Consider the following 17533-nt stretch of genomic DNA (forward strand, 5'->3'; position numbering starts at 1 on the left):
GGCTCTCGTTTCAACGTCGTCGTCACGCCATCGTGCTTTTACACTCGTCCTTATCCCATTCTCTTCATGTCGTCATCGTTACGCTCTCGTCATAAACCCTTTGTCGTCCCATTGACGTCATTCCTCTTCGTTAATCCATTTCCTTACTCCGTCGGCATTATAGATTCATCGTCATGCCACCATACTCATGGGCGACCTTGGCAATTGATTGGCATACCAAAGAGGGCCGCTACCGTAGAAAATCGCATACAGCAAACGCAATGGGAGTCTCAATGTGACCACTACGGCAGTGAAAAAAATGTGGCTTATGAAATACCGTGTGTCCCTATATTTCTTGAATGCTAATCGCATTATCCTCAGCGTTCATTGTGCGATGGGTTTTCGGGTAATTTTTTTCGAACCCCTTTCCCTCTATGTAAGACAGGAAGCTGTCCCCTCGGCATTTAGCTTCAATTTCTTCAACTGTTTCTTTCACTCTCAGAGGAGAATCTGTACTCGGTCCATTTCTAATTTTCCTTCTTTTACAGGTCGGAAAAACGGCTTTACCTTTAAAGGAGCTTTTCAGTTTGATTTCGTGCACTCTGTTCCTGCTTACCGCCATCAACGACGCGCTAACTAGAAACTATTAGTGCTGGGAAAGTTGTAAAAAGAAGCTTCATTTTTAACGTATGACTCACTTTCTTTAAATGTTAGTTTTCCTTACGTCTTGAAACTTGAAAAAGGTGAAAAGCGGAAAGGAATTTATATTGGCCTTTGAAAAGAATTATGAGGGGCCTTTTCTCTAAAGGTTTCTGATTACTACTAAGACTTCTTACTTTCCATAAAGTGTTCTGACCGGCCGTGGTTGCTCAGTGGCTATGGTGTTCGGCTGCTGAGCACGAGGTCGCGGGATCGAGTCCCGGTCAAGGCGGCCGAGTTTCGATGGGGGCGAAAAGACCCATATATTTACATTTATTTATTTAATTAAGGAATCCCAGGCGGTCCAAAGTTTCGGAGTCCTCCACTACTGCGTGACTCATAATCAGAAAGTGGTTTTGGCACGTAAAACCCCATAATTTGATTTTAATAACGTGTTCTGAAGTCGAAAACAACAGTGTTTCTTGGCAATGCGAACGCAGTTAAAGCTGTGTTCGCATTTCCACGATATATAAAGGCCAGAATACATGGAGCGAACTTTCACGACGAAGTTCGGGCGGCAGATAATCAGCCGCGGCGCGACGCCGTATCTTCGTCGGGCTGCGCTACATGGAGCGAAGACACGGCGGCCGCCGCCGGCGAGCCGCTGCGTTGTTATCAGTGTGGCTAGACGAGGCAAATGCGCTGTAGTGAAACACATGACCAAAAAAAAAACACTCTAAAAACACGCAAAATTTTGTTTAGAAATGATTTCTGGTGTTCTTTATGTGTTTGAGACATTCATGTACCGATGTAGTTTAAAGAAAGCGGTGATGCTATGCGTTGTGGCAAAATTGGGCGGGTAAACAACTTTCGGCTCCTCCAACTCCGCGGCTCTGTTCTGTGGCTCAACGCGCGCACGGCCGCTCCGCTTTGGATGCCATGAATACGAAAAGCGGGAGACCTGCGTGAACGCTAGAGCGGCATGGGGATACACGGACAAGTGGGGAAGCCTAGTAGGATGTCGGGGCGGATAGTGAGACCTGATTGGCCTGCTCTGGGACGCCGCTCGTTTGTTCCTTCCGGTGTCGTCGACGCCCGACGAACTTATCTGCGCCAGCTAGATCGGCGGCGAACGACGTTTTCTCTGCCGCCGTGCGTCCCGCGTACGCCGCCGGGCGTCGAACGCCGACTATTCATCGCATATTCGCTCCATGTATTCTGGCCTTAACACTCAATCCGGGTTGAGTTCAGCAAATCCTGTCATGCCAAGAGCGTTCTCGTTGTGCGATGAGCTTATCTCCTTGCCAAAGTCGCCTTCTCTTTCTCTTTATTTTTCCCCATTCGGGGCGCATTTTCGTGTTTACAGCGTGCATTTTCTGGAGCAGTCCCATTTTTCCCCAACGACAGTACTCAAAAGTGATGTAGAATTTGTAAGTTACCGCAAAGAACTCATGACACGAAGAAAGGGACTACACAAACCGCTTCATGTTGTCCTTTTCTTCGTCTCGTGTGTTCCTTGCGGTAACCTTCCAAATCATGAATACCAACTGGCCTACAGCTTCACTCTTTGATGTAGAAGTTTTTTTTATTCTTTATCTTACTTTCCAAACAATATATGGTCAGATGTGCAACGTAAAGGCCGAAACAGCAGATTCTAAAAAAATGAGCATGAATATAGTCCCTCGTTTTATATATACGGACAGAAAATTCAGCTTCGTAAGGCACTGAGAGTGAACGTCAAATAATAGTCGTCAGATTCGGTTTTCGCCCTTTTTAGGTCCTAAAGCTTAAAATATTGTTTTTTTCTCTGCAGCGGAGATGTGCGTTCAAATGGAGAGCGCTTGTACAGCTTTATGACCAGAACAAACCACAAATGGAACCACGTTCTCGTCGATTTCACGAGAAGCTCGGATACATATCAGGTATTGGTTTTAAAGCGGAGCTTCCTTGGCCAACATCAATGGGATTTAACCTGGTTTCTCGTTTTGCGATTTCGTGCCCTATTCACCTTTTTCGCAGAACAGTTTGTTGTAGAGAAACGAGATGGCGCTTTCGGCGTTGCGCCCTTACGTAGCGGCAGCGACAGCGCACGAATACGAAACCACTACCGCTTCCACCTTGCTTTTGTGCGATGAGCTGCCGGAAATGCAACTGAGTTTTTACTAACGCACGGTGCTCCAATAATACTGGATTGAAGACGTCTGCATTAGTTGGCTGCAAAAATAATAGTTGGAATATTAAGGAATGAAATGAATCTATGTGGCCAAGTTCGCGGACCGCTGCTGCAACTGTCCGTACGTGTTACCGACACTTCGAGATCTACTGCCTTCCTCGAAGATACAGGAATTTGCTCACCTACCGGTCTTGTATCGCTAACCTTCAAAAAAACTGAGTGCCCTTCCACTCTGCGAAGAAGGATGACCAGCGATGCTGCGTATGTAGGCCCCTCCTTAATGGCGAACTGCACTTCCGCAGCGGTTCGGCCCGGCATTGCACAATATTCGGGATCGACCCACGTATGGGGAGTGCTTAACGCCTGCTTCACCTCCTCCGTGGGTCGGCCCGGCATTGCACTATCTCCGGGATCGGCCCACGTATGGAGAGTTTTTTTCTTACAGCGACACGAAAATTTTATTGAAAGCTAGAGGTATACAGCTTCGCTGTAAAAGGTGCTTCAGCCCTGTAATGTCGGCAAGAGCAAGTACCGCTTGTTAAACAATTACAAAAGGCGTGGCAACGGTTCCTGTCACATAGTAACTTTCGCACACGGTATGAACACACATCTGCCCCAACTGGCACGGAAACTTACGCCCACTCTATCGCCAAGGTGTCAATGAGTGAATGGGGGCCCACTGAATTAAGCACCCCATGCACCCAAAATAAATGGCGGTCTGCACCGATAGAGCCCGAATGGGGGAAGTTGAATGTTTTCTGACGGTCCACAAGATTAAACGAATACTAGCGACAATACAGCTTTACTACAAGGTACTAAGCAGCTATGTTTCAAGCCTTGCGCGCAACAAGAACAAATAGATCGGAAATGAGCACACCCGCTAGCGATTAGGCAGAAAATAATAAGATAGTGGCCCCACCGAGGAAACCAGAAATGGGCCAAGCCGGTGCTTCAAAATATTTACCAAATAAAGAACGAAAAGCAAACCACACTAATCCTGATTCAATTCAAGAGCGGAAAGTTTGGATAGCTCGGAATACATATTTGCCCCACTTTCTCAACAAGCACATTATACACTGCTGGCGCCGTTGGACATAGCTTATTCAGCTCCGAAAGCCTTTCGCATGTTCTCTGAAGCTGTGGCCAAAGCTTCGTTTCGTCCACTCTGTCATCGTCTATGCTATATCCCGAAACAGAGGTGTGCTAAGCCGCACCGCCGTCATGCAAACTCATTGTAAACACGGAGGCAACGGAGGCAGTTGAGGCAAGCAATGGACCGGTCAGCACGTGATCCAACATGGCAGCGCCCACGGGATCGCCGTGAAAATTATCAATAGGCACGCGATTCATCTCCTAATCCGGTATAGGTCGCCAACCAATTTTAATCAATGAGCCAGCACGCGCACCTTTGTGCGCCGTAATTAAACAATAACTCACGACATAAAGCATGCACATATGACAAGTCACCGGAATTTTCAAGCACACGCAATTCTCTTGTCGACTACTCGGGACAATTAGGTTAAGATTTACCCTAGATTTACGCTTGAAATTTCCCGCACTATAAAATGGTAATGATACTATTGCTCTAGAACTATTATGCAGTAACTTTTGCCGAAATATGTTGGTAAGCTTCAATTAAATTTACGTTTGTCGTCTAACTTTTTTTCCTATACTTCTGTGCTTCCTGTACCACAGTCATGCACTTTAAACTTCTGTAAGTAAGAAAAACATTTCATATCTTAGTTTGGAAATTTCTTAAATGAACTCAACTGGTTCTTCATTGTTAAGCGTACATCTATTTAGATATATTATGTAAGATCACGAGTTTATAAGTCATATGATCAAGGCCATGGCAGGTCTTATAGATTGGCAAGTAGTTAATATAATGGTCCTAAGGATGGCGAAAAGGAAGATATATAGTTTTAGGAAGCGATCAAATGTGTAATACCTTTTTTCATATGTTGCCCTATGCTTTTAATACCGAACCTACATATACCTATAGAACGTATTAATAATTTACAGCAGTGTTTGCACCACCGATTGCCATAGTTCATGCATGTTATTGTTTTATTCAGGGAAATTCATTACTCTAAATTGACGGGAGAATACAAATGAAAATATTTATTAGAAACAAAAACACTCTTCAACCACCACAATGAGTCATTATTTCCGTCAGCTCAGCGTAGAATTCACTTTAATAATTTGTTAACAAATGCCGCCGCTAGTGCCAATGAAAATATTAAGGTTGATATTTTCTGTTTCATGCCCATTCTCGCACTTTCTGGTGGCACTTCAAGTTGGACATTCAAGTGCATATGGATAAAGGGCTGATTGCACTCGATGACTTGGAAGTTATGCCTGGACGATGTCCCGCTAGAGGTGAGTGCCTGTGAGAACTTTCAAGTTATATGTACGGGGACGAAAGAACTATGATCAGTAGCTTCCACATTTACGTGCTTAGACATTTAAAAAATAGCCCTGTTGCAGATGCAGCAAATATATAGTTATTGTAGCTTCAGCTCTTAACATCCACCAATGTTGCTTTGAAATGCGCGAATGCAACTTCATCAGTAAATTCCGAATCGTATACGAGAACATTGGTTGCAATCCGTAAGCGAATGCCGTGTGTCAAGAAAATTAGCCTTCAAGATAGAACTGGGAGTGGCTTTGTAAAGCGACTCATAAAAAAAATGAGATCATACAAACAAAAATTGTGCGCTTCCGAAGAGAGCACGAAAGAAGAGTAAATGCACCGATGTAAACGTGCTCAAATGCATGGGTCACAATATGGAGTGCCTAATTAAAGGAAGTAGTGGCCAAGCGATTGCGGTAACATTTATTACCGAGCTAATACTGGCTGTCTTGCACATTATATTACAGATTTCTGCTCCTTTGAGCTAGGCTACCCGTGTAACTTCCGCCAAGGTGCGGGAAACTTCGCCTCGTGGTCCCTCACAGCAGCACAGTCGATCGGCATCCCTGACCACACTGTCAAAACTCTTAAAGGTGGGTTTTGCGTCCAAAGAGAGTTTGTCAGATTCACAACAAGATATCGAACGCATGCGCCCGACATCGCGTAAAATAAATTGCCTGTTCCTATTTATTGTGCTCAGATAGATATTTTCGATAGAGATACTATTACATGCGCATTGTCAACTTTGGGCACGGTTCACAACACTCCGAACACCGCTGTGCTGTTGGCCCACTGGTCTTGGTCGCTTGCTCAGGACGTGGCTATTACGATCGCTTATAGTATCGCCACGTTCCGCAATAGTAGAGCGAGATAATTTTTAAGGGCAGAAAGGTGGAGAGGTCGGCCTGAGGGAGGTGCCTCTGTCCTGCTACTCCACGCTGGGGAAGGGGTCTGGGAGTTAACAGGGATAGGATGCGAAGAGGAAGGAGGGTGGGAGTAAAAGTAAAATACAATTTTGGCCTTTAGCATATTTTCCTTTTTGAATATCAAAACAAGTCCGTCAATGCCGCAGTATCAGAGACCTGTAAATTGTCATGAAAAGTACCATGGCCTTTTTCGAAACTCGAAGGTCTGCTTGCAAGAATGCTGGCAGAGCTCGGACTATCATCATGAGTGGCACACTTTGCACTAATGCGCAACGTCTGGGGAAAATCCGTGCCTCAGTGCATCAGGATTCATAGACCAAGTGGTTCATTTGCGTATTGCAGGCCAATACCTGTACGTGAACGTAACGGGAGTAGATTCCCACCACCCAATCTCCAGAGTGTTCATGGCTGCCCGCCAGCCCACTCAAGCTACCTGCGTCACGTTTTGGTGGAGAGGACGTGGAGTAGCAAGCCAGCTCAATGTGTACAGGTGGGTGGTGTCATTGGTCACGATGAAATTTTTTTTAGACTTTACTCAATTGGGGGAAGAAAAAAAGCCGAGTGAAGGCAACACGAGTTAAAATGAAGATTATTTCTTGTGTGCAGTATAGGAGTAAAACACTTGAACATTGGAAGCTTGGATTGAGTCCTGAAAAGAATCGATGATGTGAGCGTTACAGCGACAATTTAGCTTCCCTGATATGCCTAAACCTTGCTGGGTAAGATATTTTCTGTGGTGGCATTAAAGAAAAAGTTAGTTAGTTAGCCATCTGCCCATTGCGAAGCGACATTCACCGCCATTGTCGCCGTGTTATCTGCACATGTATGCAGACAGTACCGCATGAAGACTACCGCATGCAGACTACCGTATTCATACTACTGTATGCAGATTCCCTTATGCAGACTGCCCTATGCAGACTACCGGAGTATGTAGACAACCGTATGTGTTACACGCATCGCATTACCGCAAGCACTACCTTCAAGACATGGCCAAGACAAAAGAAGCTCTGCCTTTGATATCAGACAAGGAGAATTGTGTCACTTGTGCATTTACATTGGAGGCAACGTGAAAGAAATACTTCAAAAGAACCTCAGTTTGCCTAGTGGGTGTTTACTGCATATCATGTTGAGCGCTAATAAAAATGTGGACAGCGGAAGAGAACACAGTTGAAAGTACCACCCCTGTCGTCGCTCTTGTGTTGTCTTCCGCTGTCTACGTTTTGATTAGCGGTCAATATGACATGTTAAAAGTAATATGTTCACGCAGCGTGAATGCACTAATATACACCAGCAGTTTGCTGCGCAACTTCCGGAGCCTTCTCAATGCTTCTTTTGCTAATGTGTAGCTGGAGTTCAGTCTAGATGAATGCTTGTGCAATCGCCATCACCGATTTAGCGGCGTAATTTTTCTCGGCATTTCACCTTATGCAGCCATCGCTGCCACGATCGTTTTATTGTCGTCATTGCATTCGGTAGTACTGAAAAAATTGTGCCAATCGCTGAGGGCGTCAGTGGTAGCTCTATATGTAATTGACATCGGAGCAAACAAATTTAGAGCCGAATAAAATACTAAGGACTTCCCCTTTCATTTTTGTGTATATAACAAAAATTCTTTGCCGCTGCTATCCTGCTTTCAGCGTATCTCAACAAGGTGGAATTCATTAGTTGTTTTCTTGCTTCAGCATTAACATTTCTCTTTCATTCTCTGCAATGTTTACCATAAACTATTATCCAGTTGGCGGTTTCTAAATTTTTCAGCTGGATGATCATTTAAGTTAACAATAGTGCAATTCAAGCATACCTTGTGGCATTTTCAGTTTTACCAAAGAAACGGCGATGAGGGACCCACTACTTTCCGTTAGCACCGAGGTGACAGGGGACTGGTGGAATGTCCGTACGATCACCGTCACTTCCCGAAGCAGATGGAACGTGAGTATAAGATAAGACGGTTCTTTTTTCTCGAAAACTTTATTGGATAAAAATGGTAATCTGTTTGAAGCTCTCTTCGCTGCATGCCAATGGCGTCATGACACACTGGTTTCTCAACAATAACCTTCGATGCAGCCCACAATTGTCCACAATTGTAATTGTAATTGCAAGGACGGCAAACCCAAGATGTAGGCACCGAGTGCTATCTTACTTTCTTATAAACTCTTTTTTAGTACGCGTGGTTACAGTAAATTCTAACAAGCTTAGAATCATTATGACTTAAATACACTGATTTGTGCAGATATCTGGCCTCTGAAGTTCTTCTCGTTAACTTATATTAAAAGAATTGAGTAATAATTTCGTAGTGTTGCATTTCGGCACTTTTTTTTTCATTGATAATTACCAAACTGCATCAACGTGTTAAAATATGTCGGCACCGATGCATGTGCACATCAAAACGCTATCGATGCTTATCATGGGCACGGTACTTTGGCTCCAGGCAATCACTTTTCTAGAGTTTCTTCACAGCGATCCGCTATTTTCTGCTGAATTAGTGGCGGCGATTCATACAGATTGCCATACATCCTTTCAGACTGAAGGAAATGCCCAGAAGAAAACAACGTGGGGCAACTAACGCAGCTGTAATAAATGCGTGCATACTACGCTTGAGTGCTGGTCTTGCGGAAGTCGCATAATAAATATTTAATATAGTTCATAGTTACTGCACCGGAAATTATTTGCGTGTTTTCGTGTTTTGCTGCTTATATTTTCATCTAAGGAAAAGAAGGAAATTTGAGTCAGACTTTTTTTTGCAAAGCGTGTTTTGTATTTTCAATGTTTACGTTGCATAGATTGATGGCTAGTTCGCCTCAACCTGTATTTCCATTTTGGACATGTGTTGTTATGCCCGCCTCATTGTAGTATGCATATCGTGACGGTGAGTAAATAAATAAATAAATAAATAAATAAATAAACGGGAGTGGTATACAGTACGTTTTCTTCTTAAGCTCTGTTTCTTTGATCACCAACTAATAGGCATTAAGCGTGTATGCATGGTTCTCGTGTGATGTGTCACGCTTGTCGTATTCCCAACGCAGCTGGACAATAAGAAAGCCGTGCAGGAAAAAATGAACTTGGACTCTTGAAACCATGAAACGTGAATTTTAGAAAGCCACGGGAGTGTACATGCTGTGTAAACAGCGTATGAGGCAACGCTCTCGTAGGCGTCGTCTTTGTGTGCAAGCTCGTAATCTGCCACGTTTGGTGAACGCACTCTCACTTACGCTGCTGAGCAGCCCGCTTGTACGCTCTCACGTGAAGCTATTCTTTAAAAGCTTGGCTGGAAGGAGATCCTGTCTGTATTGAAAGCTGCATATCCTTGCCTGGCAAAAAGTCAGGCATGCTACTTCAGGGATTGGATGAAGGTTCAGGTGTACACAGCGATCACGCGTGCGCACTCACGCACCCGCACACACACACACAAACATAACTTGCTCATAAAGTATCATTAAACATATAATTTAAAACACAAAAGAACCGCAATATGCAAGCAGCGTTTTGGCACCGGCCAATAATTATCCGGTTTCAAATTATGGTCACATTACAAATGCAACGCAGTCTTCGGAGATTTTATTTCTAGCGAGTAATGGCTGCAGTCGCATAACACATGCCGCAAGGTGTCAGAAAGATTCGACACTGAACACCTCAACGAGTCATTTGTATTTGCAAAGCCTTTGCGCTGTAAATAAGATACTTGGTACTTCTTGCTGCGTACACCTTTTTCAGCAATAACACTTAAACCTCTCTTATAGGTTAGCCTCCAATTATTTATTGTCTTAAGCAGCCCCAAATATGATGAAAGAGATGTTCTGCTTGGCAAATCTTTTCTTTTTGCGAGGCTAGAGTAAGATTTGTTCATTACACATATGATGTGCAAGTAAAGAAAAATCAATCTCCTTCGCACTGTCAGCATTACTTCTATAGTAAATAAATATACCCATACCAAGAATATTAGCATTCGACTAGAAGACACTGTTTACGCACTCCCTTACTGTGCGTGTTTGCAATGTTTCCTTAAAAATACTGCTTTAAGTAATTTCAAATAGCGGAAGCAGTGCCATGCATAAATTAGGATGGTGTTCTATTTGCGATCAGCAGCGCTGACTTCTCACGCGCATTCTAAAACCGGTGCATCTCATTACAGCTGGTATTCGAAGTGGTGGCCGCATTGGGAGTGGAGCATGACTCTGGGGTCATGCTTGATGACGTCGAGTTCAGCGATGGAGAGTGCGAGCCTTATAGTAAGAAAAAAAAACGGAACACTAAATTATTTTGAAGTTAATGATCTTAAGGTGAAGGTGGAGAAAGAAACTCTAAAATAATGACACGCATTTATTTCACTGGGAGTTATGTCGAGATAGGCTATTAGACTTTTCACGATAAATAATGCCGCTTTACAAGTTCGCCTAATTGTTTACATTATTCAATTCATTGCTATAGTCATGTGGTGAAACGTAACTATACATCACACTGGACCCTTCACCTACTGCAAATGACGCTTGCTTGGTTTCCGGCATCACCAAATTGTGGGAGTTTTTTAGGCTCTTTTATATCATGCCTCAACATGACAAGTGCATAGCTTGTGTAAACGTAGTTAGGCATGAGTCGTTCAAGCTCTCAGACATGGGCTCATTGTAAGTATTTCGATCTGATTGTAGCGTGAATTCTTCTGGCACATTAGAGCGGCACCAAGAACGGCTTTATAATAGCAGTCACGAGGGCTCCCTCTGGCCATGGTGACGCCGTTGGTGCCAGTCCTCTCTGAAGGCCTTTTACATCACTATGAGGGCCTGCTTTTTGCTCCCTAATAAATAATACTAATATCTTGAAGTAAATGTAACAAGACTGTTACGTGTCCTAATGGCCCGAGGATGCTTAACTTCACAACGAATGCTTCTATTATATGCGACAGAGATTGTTGTATTTCCTTAGCAATGTGCATTCTAATTGAGCATAACATTTCATTTTTTTTCCTGTCTAGACTACTGCTCGTTTGAACAAGATTGTCTGCCCTGGCGAGTTGCAAACACAGGCAAGTTGTTCATGAATCCTAATGGCATTGCAGTGTGGGTTCCTTTAAATTACTGGGAAAAAATGAAATAATTATTAGGTAATTTACACAGGGTGATTCAGCGAAGACATTCGAAAATACTTACACATTGCCTGTGGCTAATAGTGAAATTCGTGTTCGTGAGGTGGTCTACTCGAAGCGGCAGACACTACTAGCACAGAAAATTAAAATGCATAATAAAAAATTACCGAGAATTCGCTAACGTTTTAACTAATTACCTTATGACCCATATTTCAATTTACAAATTCTAGCCGTGGAGTTCGCAAGGCGGATACACTTGGAACGAATTGCCAGGATGACACCAGTTTCGAGAAAATAATTCCCGAACTTTGCGGAAACTTGACGCCCACACGGCGTCAAAGACGGTCATTGAAGAGAGGCACATACCCCGAGGCACATATCTATCTACTTGAGCAAGTTGGCGTGTAAGAGGTTAATTAAAACTGGCACAATTCCTGTGATAGATGCTCAGTGACGTCAAATGGTTTGTTTTGAATCTAGTAATCCTAGATGGCGAGAAAGTGTTCTGGCGCTAGACAAGCATACATAGATATATAGGTGCAGAGCCTGATCTGAAGCTCCGCGTTCCACATGGCTTACCACGACGGGAAGTAACTCTCATCTGTCGCCTATGGCTTCGAGTAGCTTTTACCAGTGCGCGCTCTTATCTCATCGGAATGGCCACAAGTCCAGATTGTTAAGTTTGCCAAAGAGACGACAGCGCACTTTCTGTGTGATTGACAACCGTCCCCTTACGGAAGGCAGAATTCTTGGGCCCTGGCCCAAGCCTACGGCGGCATAACCTGCTTTAAAAGCGCTACTGTGTTTTTAAAAGAAAAATGATTCATTGAAAAACTATACAGTGTGCGAACTGATGCTTTCCATTTTTTTTTAATCTTCTCTTGTTTTCTAACCTTTTCTGCCTCTTACCCCATCCCCCTGTGCAGGGTAGCTAACCGCACACTTAATTTGGTTAACCTCACTGCCTTTCAGCTCTTGTTTTCATTCTTTCCTTCCTACACACCGACATACCGCAAACTGGGTGTAACTTCCCACAGATTGTCTGCAGCATTAAAATCTGCAATCATTGTACTGCTTTGGCTAATGCTTGAGTAGGGAGGCCCTTTATACATCATGGAAGTGCCGTTTCTGTTGATCTGTACTTTTTATTTTGTTATTTATAGATATGAGGTTGCTGTTATTTTCTTGTTAGAAGTGTTAAGTTCTAGTATTCATCTGACAGCCGCTTAGAACACATTGTTGCCCTTTAATTGACATGGCATCACTCTGTTTCGCTACATGCATTTACACCACGTACTATACAAACTTGTCTCCCGACAGAAGTACATATAATTTTAACAATTGTCTAGAAGTTGAAGTAAACTGGACACAGCATGATCGACCAGTCGCTAACCAATTTCAGTACCTTAACTGAGCAAAAGAAGGCATCTGCACCCATTCCTGAATATAAAGACGTTGGCCGAGAAACATCAGTTAATCTGTCGTGGTTCTCCCCACGGAGGAAATTCTCCCTCATAAGAGACTTGTAATGAGTAAAGTTCTCAGCAGAATATCGACAGTTTCTTAAGACTAATGTTGCTGCTTTGTCATGTGGTATGTAATCAAATACGTTGCTTTTCGTGCGGTTGATATTGAATTTCAATTTTTTCCAGATGATGACTCAAAGTTCGAAGTAGAAAGAGCTGGATCTTTCGTCTCCCTTCCACAAGATCATACGACTCAGTCTGGTGATGGTGAGTACACGCAAATGTACACCTGGAAAGTACTTCGAATTGCTGCCCTTCATGGTTATGAAGCTGTTTGGAATTTTTCTTTAGTAGTTACGTTTTGTGTTACTTTCAGTTGTATCGGAATATGTAGGTGTCCTTGCATATGAAAATAAAAGTGTCAATAGTACGGCACATGGCCACGGCTGCGCTCATCCAATCGGGAGGCTTGGAGTTTTGGCTATGGATAAATCTACGTCCGATGTATCTTTTCCTCACTTTTTTTACACGTACTTTATATGGGGTCCGATAACGTAAAGCTATTCCCATATGTTTTATTCCAATATCCCGACATCAAATTTGCGTAACAGCCGACGCAACTATCGGGCGGTCACCCGCAGGGTTGTCAGAACAGGCCTATCAAACGATCTCCTCGTTCATAGGAGGTCACTTTTGTTTGCTTGAAAAACGAATAATATTGCCTACACTGAGCGGCTTGCCTCACAATTGACTCACGAGAGACGAGGAGCTCACTCAAGTGGAGAGGGATTTGATGGGGCCGAGCCACTGCACGGAAAATTGATACCCCGATGAAGAGGGTGGTGCCGGAGTCTGGCATTGGTCCGCTTTCCCTCAGCTTGCAGTGGCTCGTCGACAGTCGTGGAGGCATGCAACGGAAGCTTGATAATTACACTAAAGCGGATACTCAGCAATGACAAGTTGGAAGAACGAGGCCGTAAACGTGCCCAAAGTGCTCGAAAACGTTGCACGGCCACGCAAAAAGTTTTGTTACACGCAAATAAACCAATACTCCCCAGCCATGCTACGGGGGCAAGACCATTCTAAGGGGACAAGTTTTGTAGTCAATGGTTTGCTCGATGGTCCGGGTGACGTTAGTGCTGTCTTCCAAGTTCGAGTTTTGATTTCGGCTTAACGGGGGATTTCGGTGCATGAACACACCCAGTACTTCCACCAGATTGTCACGTAGTAGTCACGGCGAACAAAGCAGCAAGACTATGAATGACGAAACTAGCGCTTTATTGGGCGACCATGTGCCCTCAAAAACAGGCTACACTGAAAGAACAACGATAGCGGTTAGCACAGTCGGCAGACGTCGAAAAACTGATCTGCCGGTCAAGCGTGTTGGCTTGTATACATAACTCATAGAAGTTTCCAGAGTTATCGCTGGTACCCGCGTGTCTTCCTCAAAGCACTACACCATTCGCGTTGCGCATACAATCAGGTTACACAAATTTTGGTGACAACAAACAACGCATAGAGCCATTGATAACATTCCAATAAGTTCTCATCATTCAGGTGCGTCTTGCACTGAGCGATAACTCGGTTGTTAGTGGGCGAAGTGCAGTCGCCGAGGAAAGGATAAATAAATACACGTGCCAATAGAATATACGATAAAACTTGATGCTCTTCCAAGTCCTCTTACAACTCCAAGACATAAAGAAGACAAAACTAGATGTGCTAGAGACTGACTTTTGTTCTTAAATAACTGCATCCTTGTTCTTTGCCCTGTGCACTTGGCTGTGACCCGTGGCAGATTGAAATAGAATGACTACAAATAAAAATTGCAAAGTACTCAGACAATCTACAGACGTAAACTAATTTATTGCACGACGGACTTTCGCAAGTCGCGATGCTCAAACACGACGATGCAAAGTACTAGAGATACTAAATGCCTATATCTTTTCGTGAAAAGTTTCTTCCGCGCACACCACAATTGATCACACATGTCAGAAGAGCCTGCCAAATGACAAAGCTTTGTTTGTAATAGGCTGCTTGCATTTAAGCAGGGTCCTACTACCAAACAGAATGTATCAATACCACCTATTTCAGCACGTTTCAAATAAACTATGAGAATCGGTAGCAAGTTGTGCCGAGGAGCTGACTTTTCTAAATGTATGTTGAATATCAGAGAAAACACCGCATCAGCGTCTGCTTATAGAATGCGCAACAAAAAGAAATAAACACTCGATCTCGAGGAGTCAAAATTAACACAACAGAACGCCGAAAGTAGGAAGCACCAAAGCACTATTACACTTATAAAAATCACCAAGAGAAATAAGCACTTAGCAGGGCTGAATAGCGACTCTTATGGGACATTGTGTTCACCTCGCCTCACTTCCTTCTATACATGTTCCTATATCCTGCGATGTCTTCCGCTACCCCCTTCCCCCATCTCGAATTTATCGGTGGCGGCTTATTATGGCTTCCATACCTATTCCATTGGCCGTTTATGTACCGTACATATTCCTTCATCATGTATACGGTTTCAGCATGACACTGAGTAATTGATTTCAGTCATGAGATATTCATTTATGAGGAATAGAAAATATTGGCAGCACAATATGTTGCCGACTTCACCAGAACAATATATTCTAAAGTGAATGGAGGCTGATGTTTGGTATATTAAAACATTAGAGCTGTCATCAATCGAATGCGAGCAGTTCATTGTAGATAAATAAATAATAATAAATATGTCTTATGCATCACATTCCTCATAGTCTTACACGTGGACTGTATAAAGCGATCTTCTACTGTTACCAGACACTTCACACGCACATCAAATTGTGCCTAAAAACAGAATAAAGCAAAAAGAGTTTTAGCATATTTTTTTTCTGATAACACACAAAACGCATGATACATCACGAAATTCACATACAGACGTAAGCGGACAATCATACTTGAGCACCGTAGAAAAGAGAAGGCTTCAAGGTCCAGTCAGCATCTGTAGGTTAAAGGCCGGTCATCAAGCCGTTTGAGTGGTGGACTGAAAACACGTATATGTGACTAGTATTGAAGGCAGCTTTTTAGGAGGCGTTGTGTCTTTTTCCTTGAGTGTCTACACAAGTGTCCATGAGAATCCACACACTAACACTCTAAAAACTAAGGGAGTGCCGGGCACTCCCTTTGAGGGAGTAGCGGCTTGTCCCATATTTCACTCTCTTTTCGAGAGTAGATCGACCCTCTTTGAGAGAGAGTAGGTCAACTCCTGTTGACAGAGTTTTGTTACTCCACCGCAAGGGATTGCTAGTACTCTTCTGCAGAGTGATAATACTCTTCCCACAGGGAGTGCTAGTACTCTTCCGCAGAGTGGTAATATTCTCACCGTAGGGGTAATGGCACTCCACCAGACCGAGTACTTCTACTCCCCCAAACAGAGTGCTAGTACTCTTCCCAATACCCTCTTAGCGAAGTCCTGGCCACGCATGCAGGCAGGAAATCAGATCAAATTAGGGTCGCTGATACACCGTTCCCTATAGGCGGCTCCTCAGACTCAGTGGCCCAATTCCAAGCGACCTTCAGAATAGGCGTGAGCAATGTTATGCAGGATTTTAAAGTCATTTTTTCCTTGCTATTTGCTGCCTACCATGAGGCGTGACTGCTCGGAATCGGCCTATGCGTCCCGAACGCCACTGCGGAGAAAAAAAAAGCGAATAATCCGCAATTATCTTCGCACATTCCACAATCAGGAGACACATAATCTTATTAGAACACAATACTCGAGGTATTCACATAGATATGGAAAACCACATTGCTCGATACATCACGTGGATTCGAACCCGCGTACACTAGCATCTACACAATTCAAAGCACACAACCTAACCATTACACCACAGCGCCACCACGCGCAGTCGTGTTGTTTTAGAGGTTATATATATAACAAATGTATCTGATGAATCTGCTGCGGTGGGTGGAGTTTCTCTGCAGTGTGCTGTGCTGTTGTGTACTGAAATACGTTTGCTTTTGCATCATTTCCGTTCCTTGCTACGACTAACGAAGGAATACAACGTAGACGATGACGTGAGAACTATTCATGGCTTGTCGTCACCCCAGGAAAATAACAAATGTGCCGTTCAGCTCATGATCGAGTGCTTTTCCAGTCCATGCATTATATGTTCTCCGAAAATACGCAGATACAAAGTATCGTGCCAACCATCCACGTATGTGAATTTAAGTCGCGCGTATACTGGTGAGCATTTCTGTTTATTTTTTCCGCCAGTTTCATTTGTATGTGGTTAACTGCGACGCCAGTACCAGGCATTTCGACGTGCCTCACGCTGCCGTGTAGGCGTTCTTTTCAAGTGCATTAGTTTAGAGTTCGGTTCAGTCCGCTGTGAGCTGTTGTCCTGCATTAGCAGCGGATCGTTAGCGTTTTGAAGAGCATGCATTCCAGCATTTGGAGACTGCTTATGCCGATAGCCGCGTCACATGCATTGGCACGCATGTTTAAATGACTAATGTGTCCACTTGTTACGCGTGCACTGCTCGTATCCTGTGGCAGTGCTCGTTCTAAAAGCTTCGAAGACCATCTACATTCATACGTGTGTTCAATATATATGCACAGGATGGACTTGTCGGCTAGTTGGTTGAGCATTTTAGAAGAAACAGCGCAACGCAAGGACGACGCAAAAACATGGACCACACCACGAAGCACTGGTGTGGCTGATGCTTTTTTTCGTCCTGGTGTTTGCGCTGTTCCTTCTTGCACGATACACGCACACCACAGGTAGGCAAAAGTTTAGGAGCATAGGGCGTTAACTTTGTTTTCCCAGTTTCCTCTCGGTGCCAATGGCACAATGCGTTGCCCGGAATTGCGCA

General features: G+C 43.7%; 1 protein-coding gene across 2 annotated transcripts in view; it reads left to right on the top strand.

The window, feature by feature from the left end:
• The window catches only part of LOC135909442 (MAM and LDL-receptor class A domain-containing protein 1-like), a 269265-nt gene that overhangs the window by 140757 nt on the left and 110975 nt on the right, over positions 1 to 17533 (top strand). For both annotated transcript variants that reach the window (XM_065441399.2, XM_070536030.1), the window contains exons 25-32: positions 2432 to 2540; positions 5089 to 5170; positions 5672 to 5797; positions 6473 to 6620; positions 7948 to 8059; positions 10263 to 10359; positions 11100 to 11150; positions 12863 to 12943. In XM_065441399.2, coding sequence (XP_065297471.2) covers positions 2432 to 2540; positions 5089 to 5170; positions 5672 to 5797; positions 6473 to 6620; positions 7948 to 8059; positions 10263 to 10359; positions 11100 to 11150; positions 12863 to 12943 — 806 coding nt within the window. The remainder of the gene's footprint in view (positions 1 to 2431; positions 2541 to 5088; positions 5171 to 5671; positions 5798 to 6472; positions 6621 to 7947; positions 8060 to 10262; positions 10360 to 11099; positions 11151 to 12862; positions 12944 to 17533) is intronic.

Source organism: Dermacentor albipictus, chromosome 3, assembly GCF_038994185.2.
Source record: "Dermacentor albipictus isolate Rhodes 1998 colony chromosome 3, USDA_Dalb.pri_finalv2, whole genome shotgun sequence".
NCBI classification, from domain to species: Eukaryota; Metazoa; Arthropoda; class Arachnida; order Ixodida; family Ixodidae; genus Dermacentor; species Dermacentor albipictus.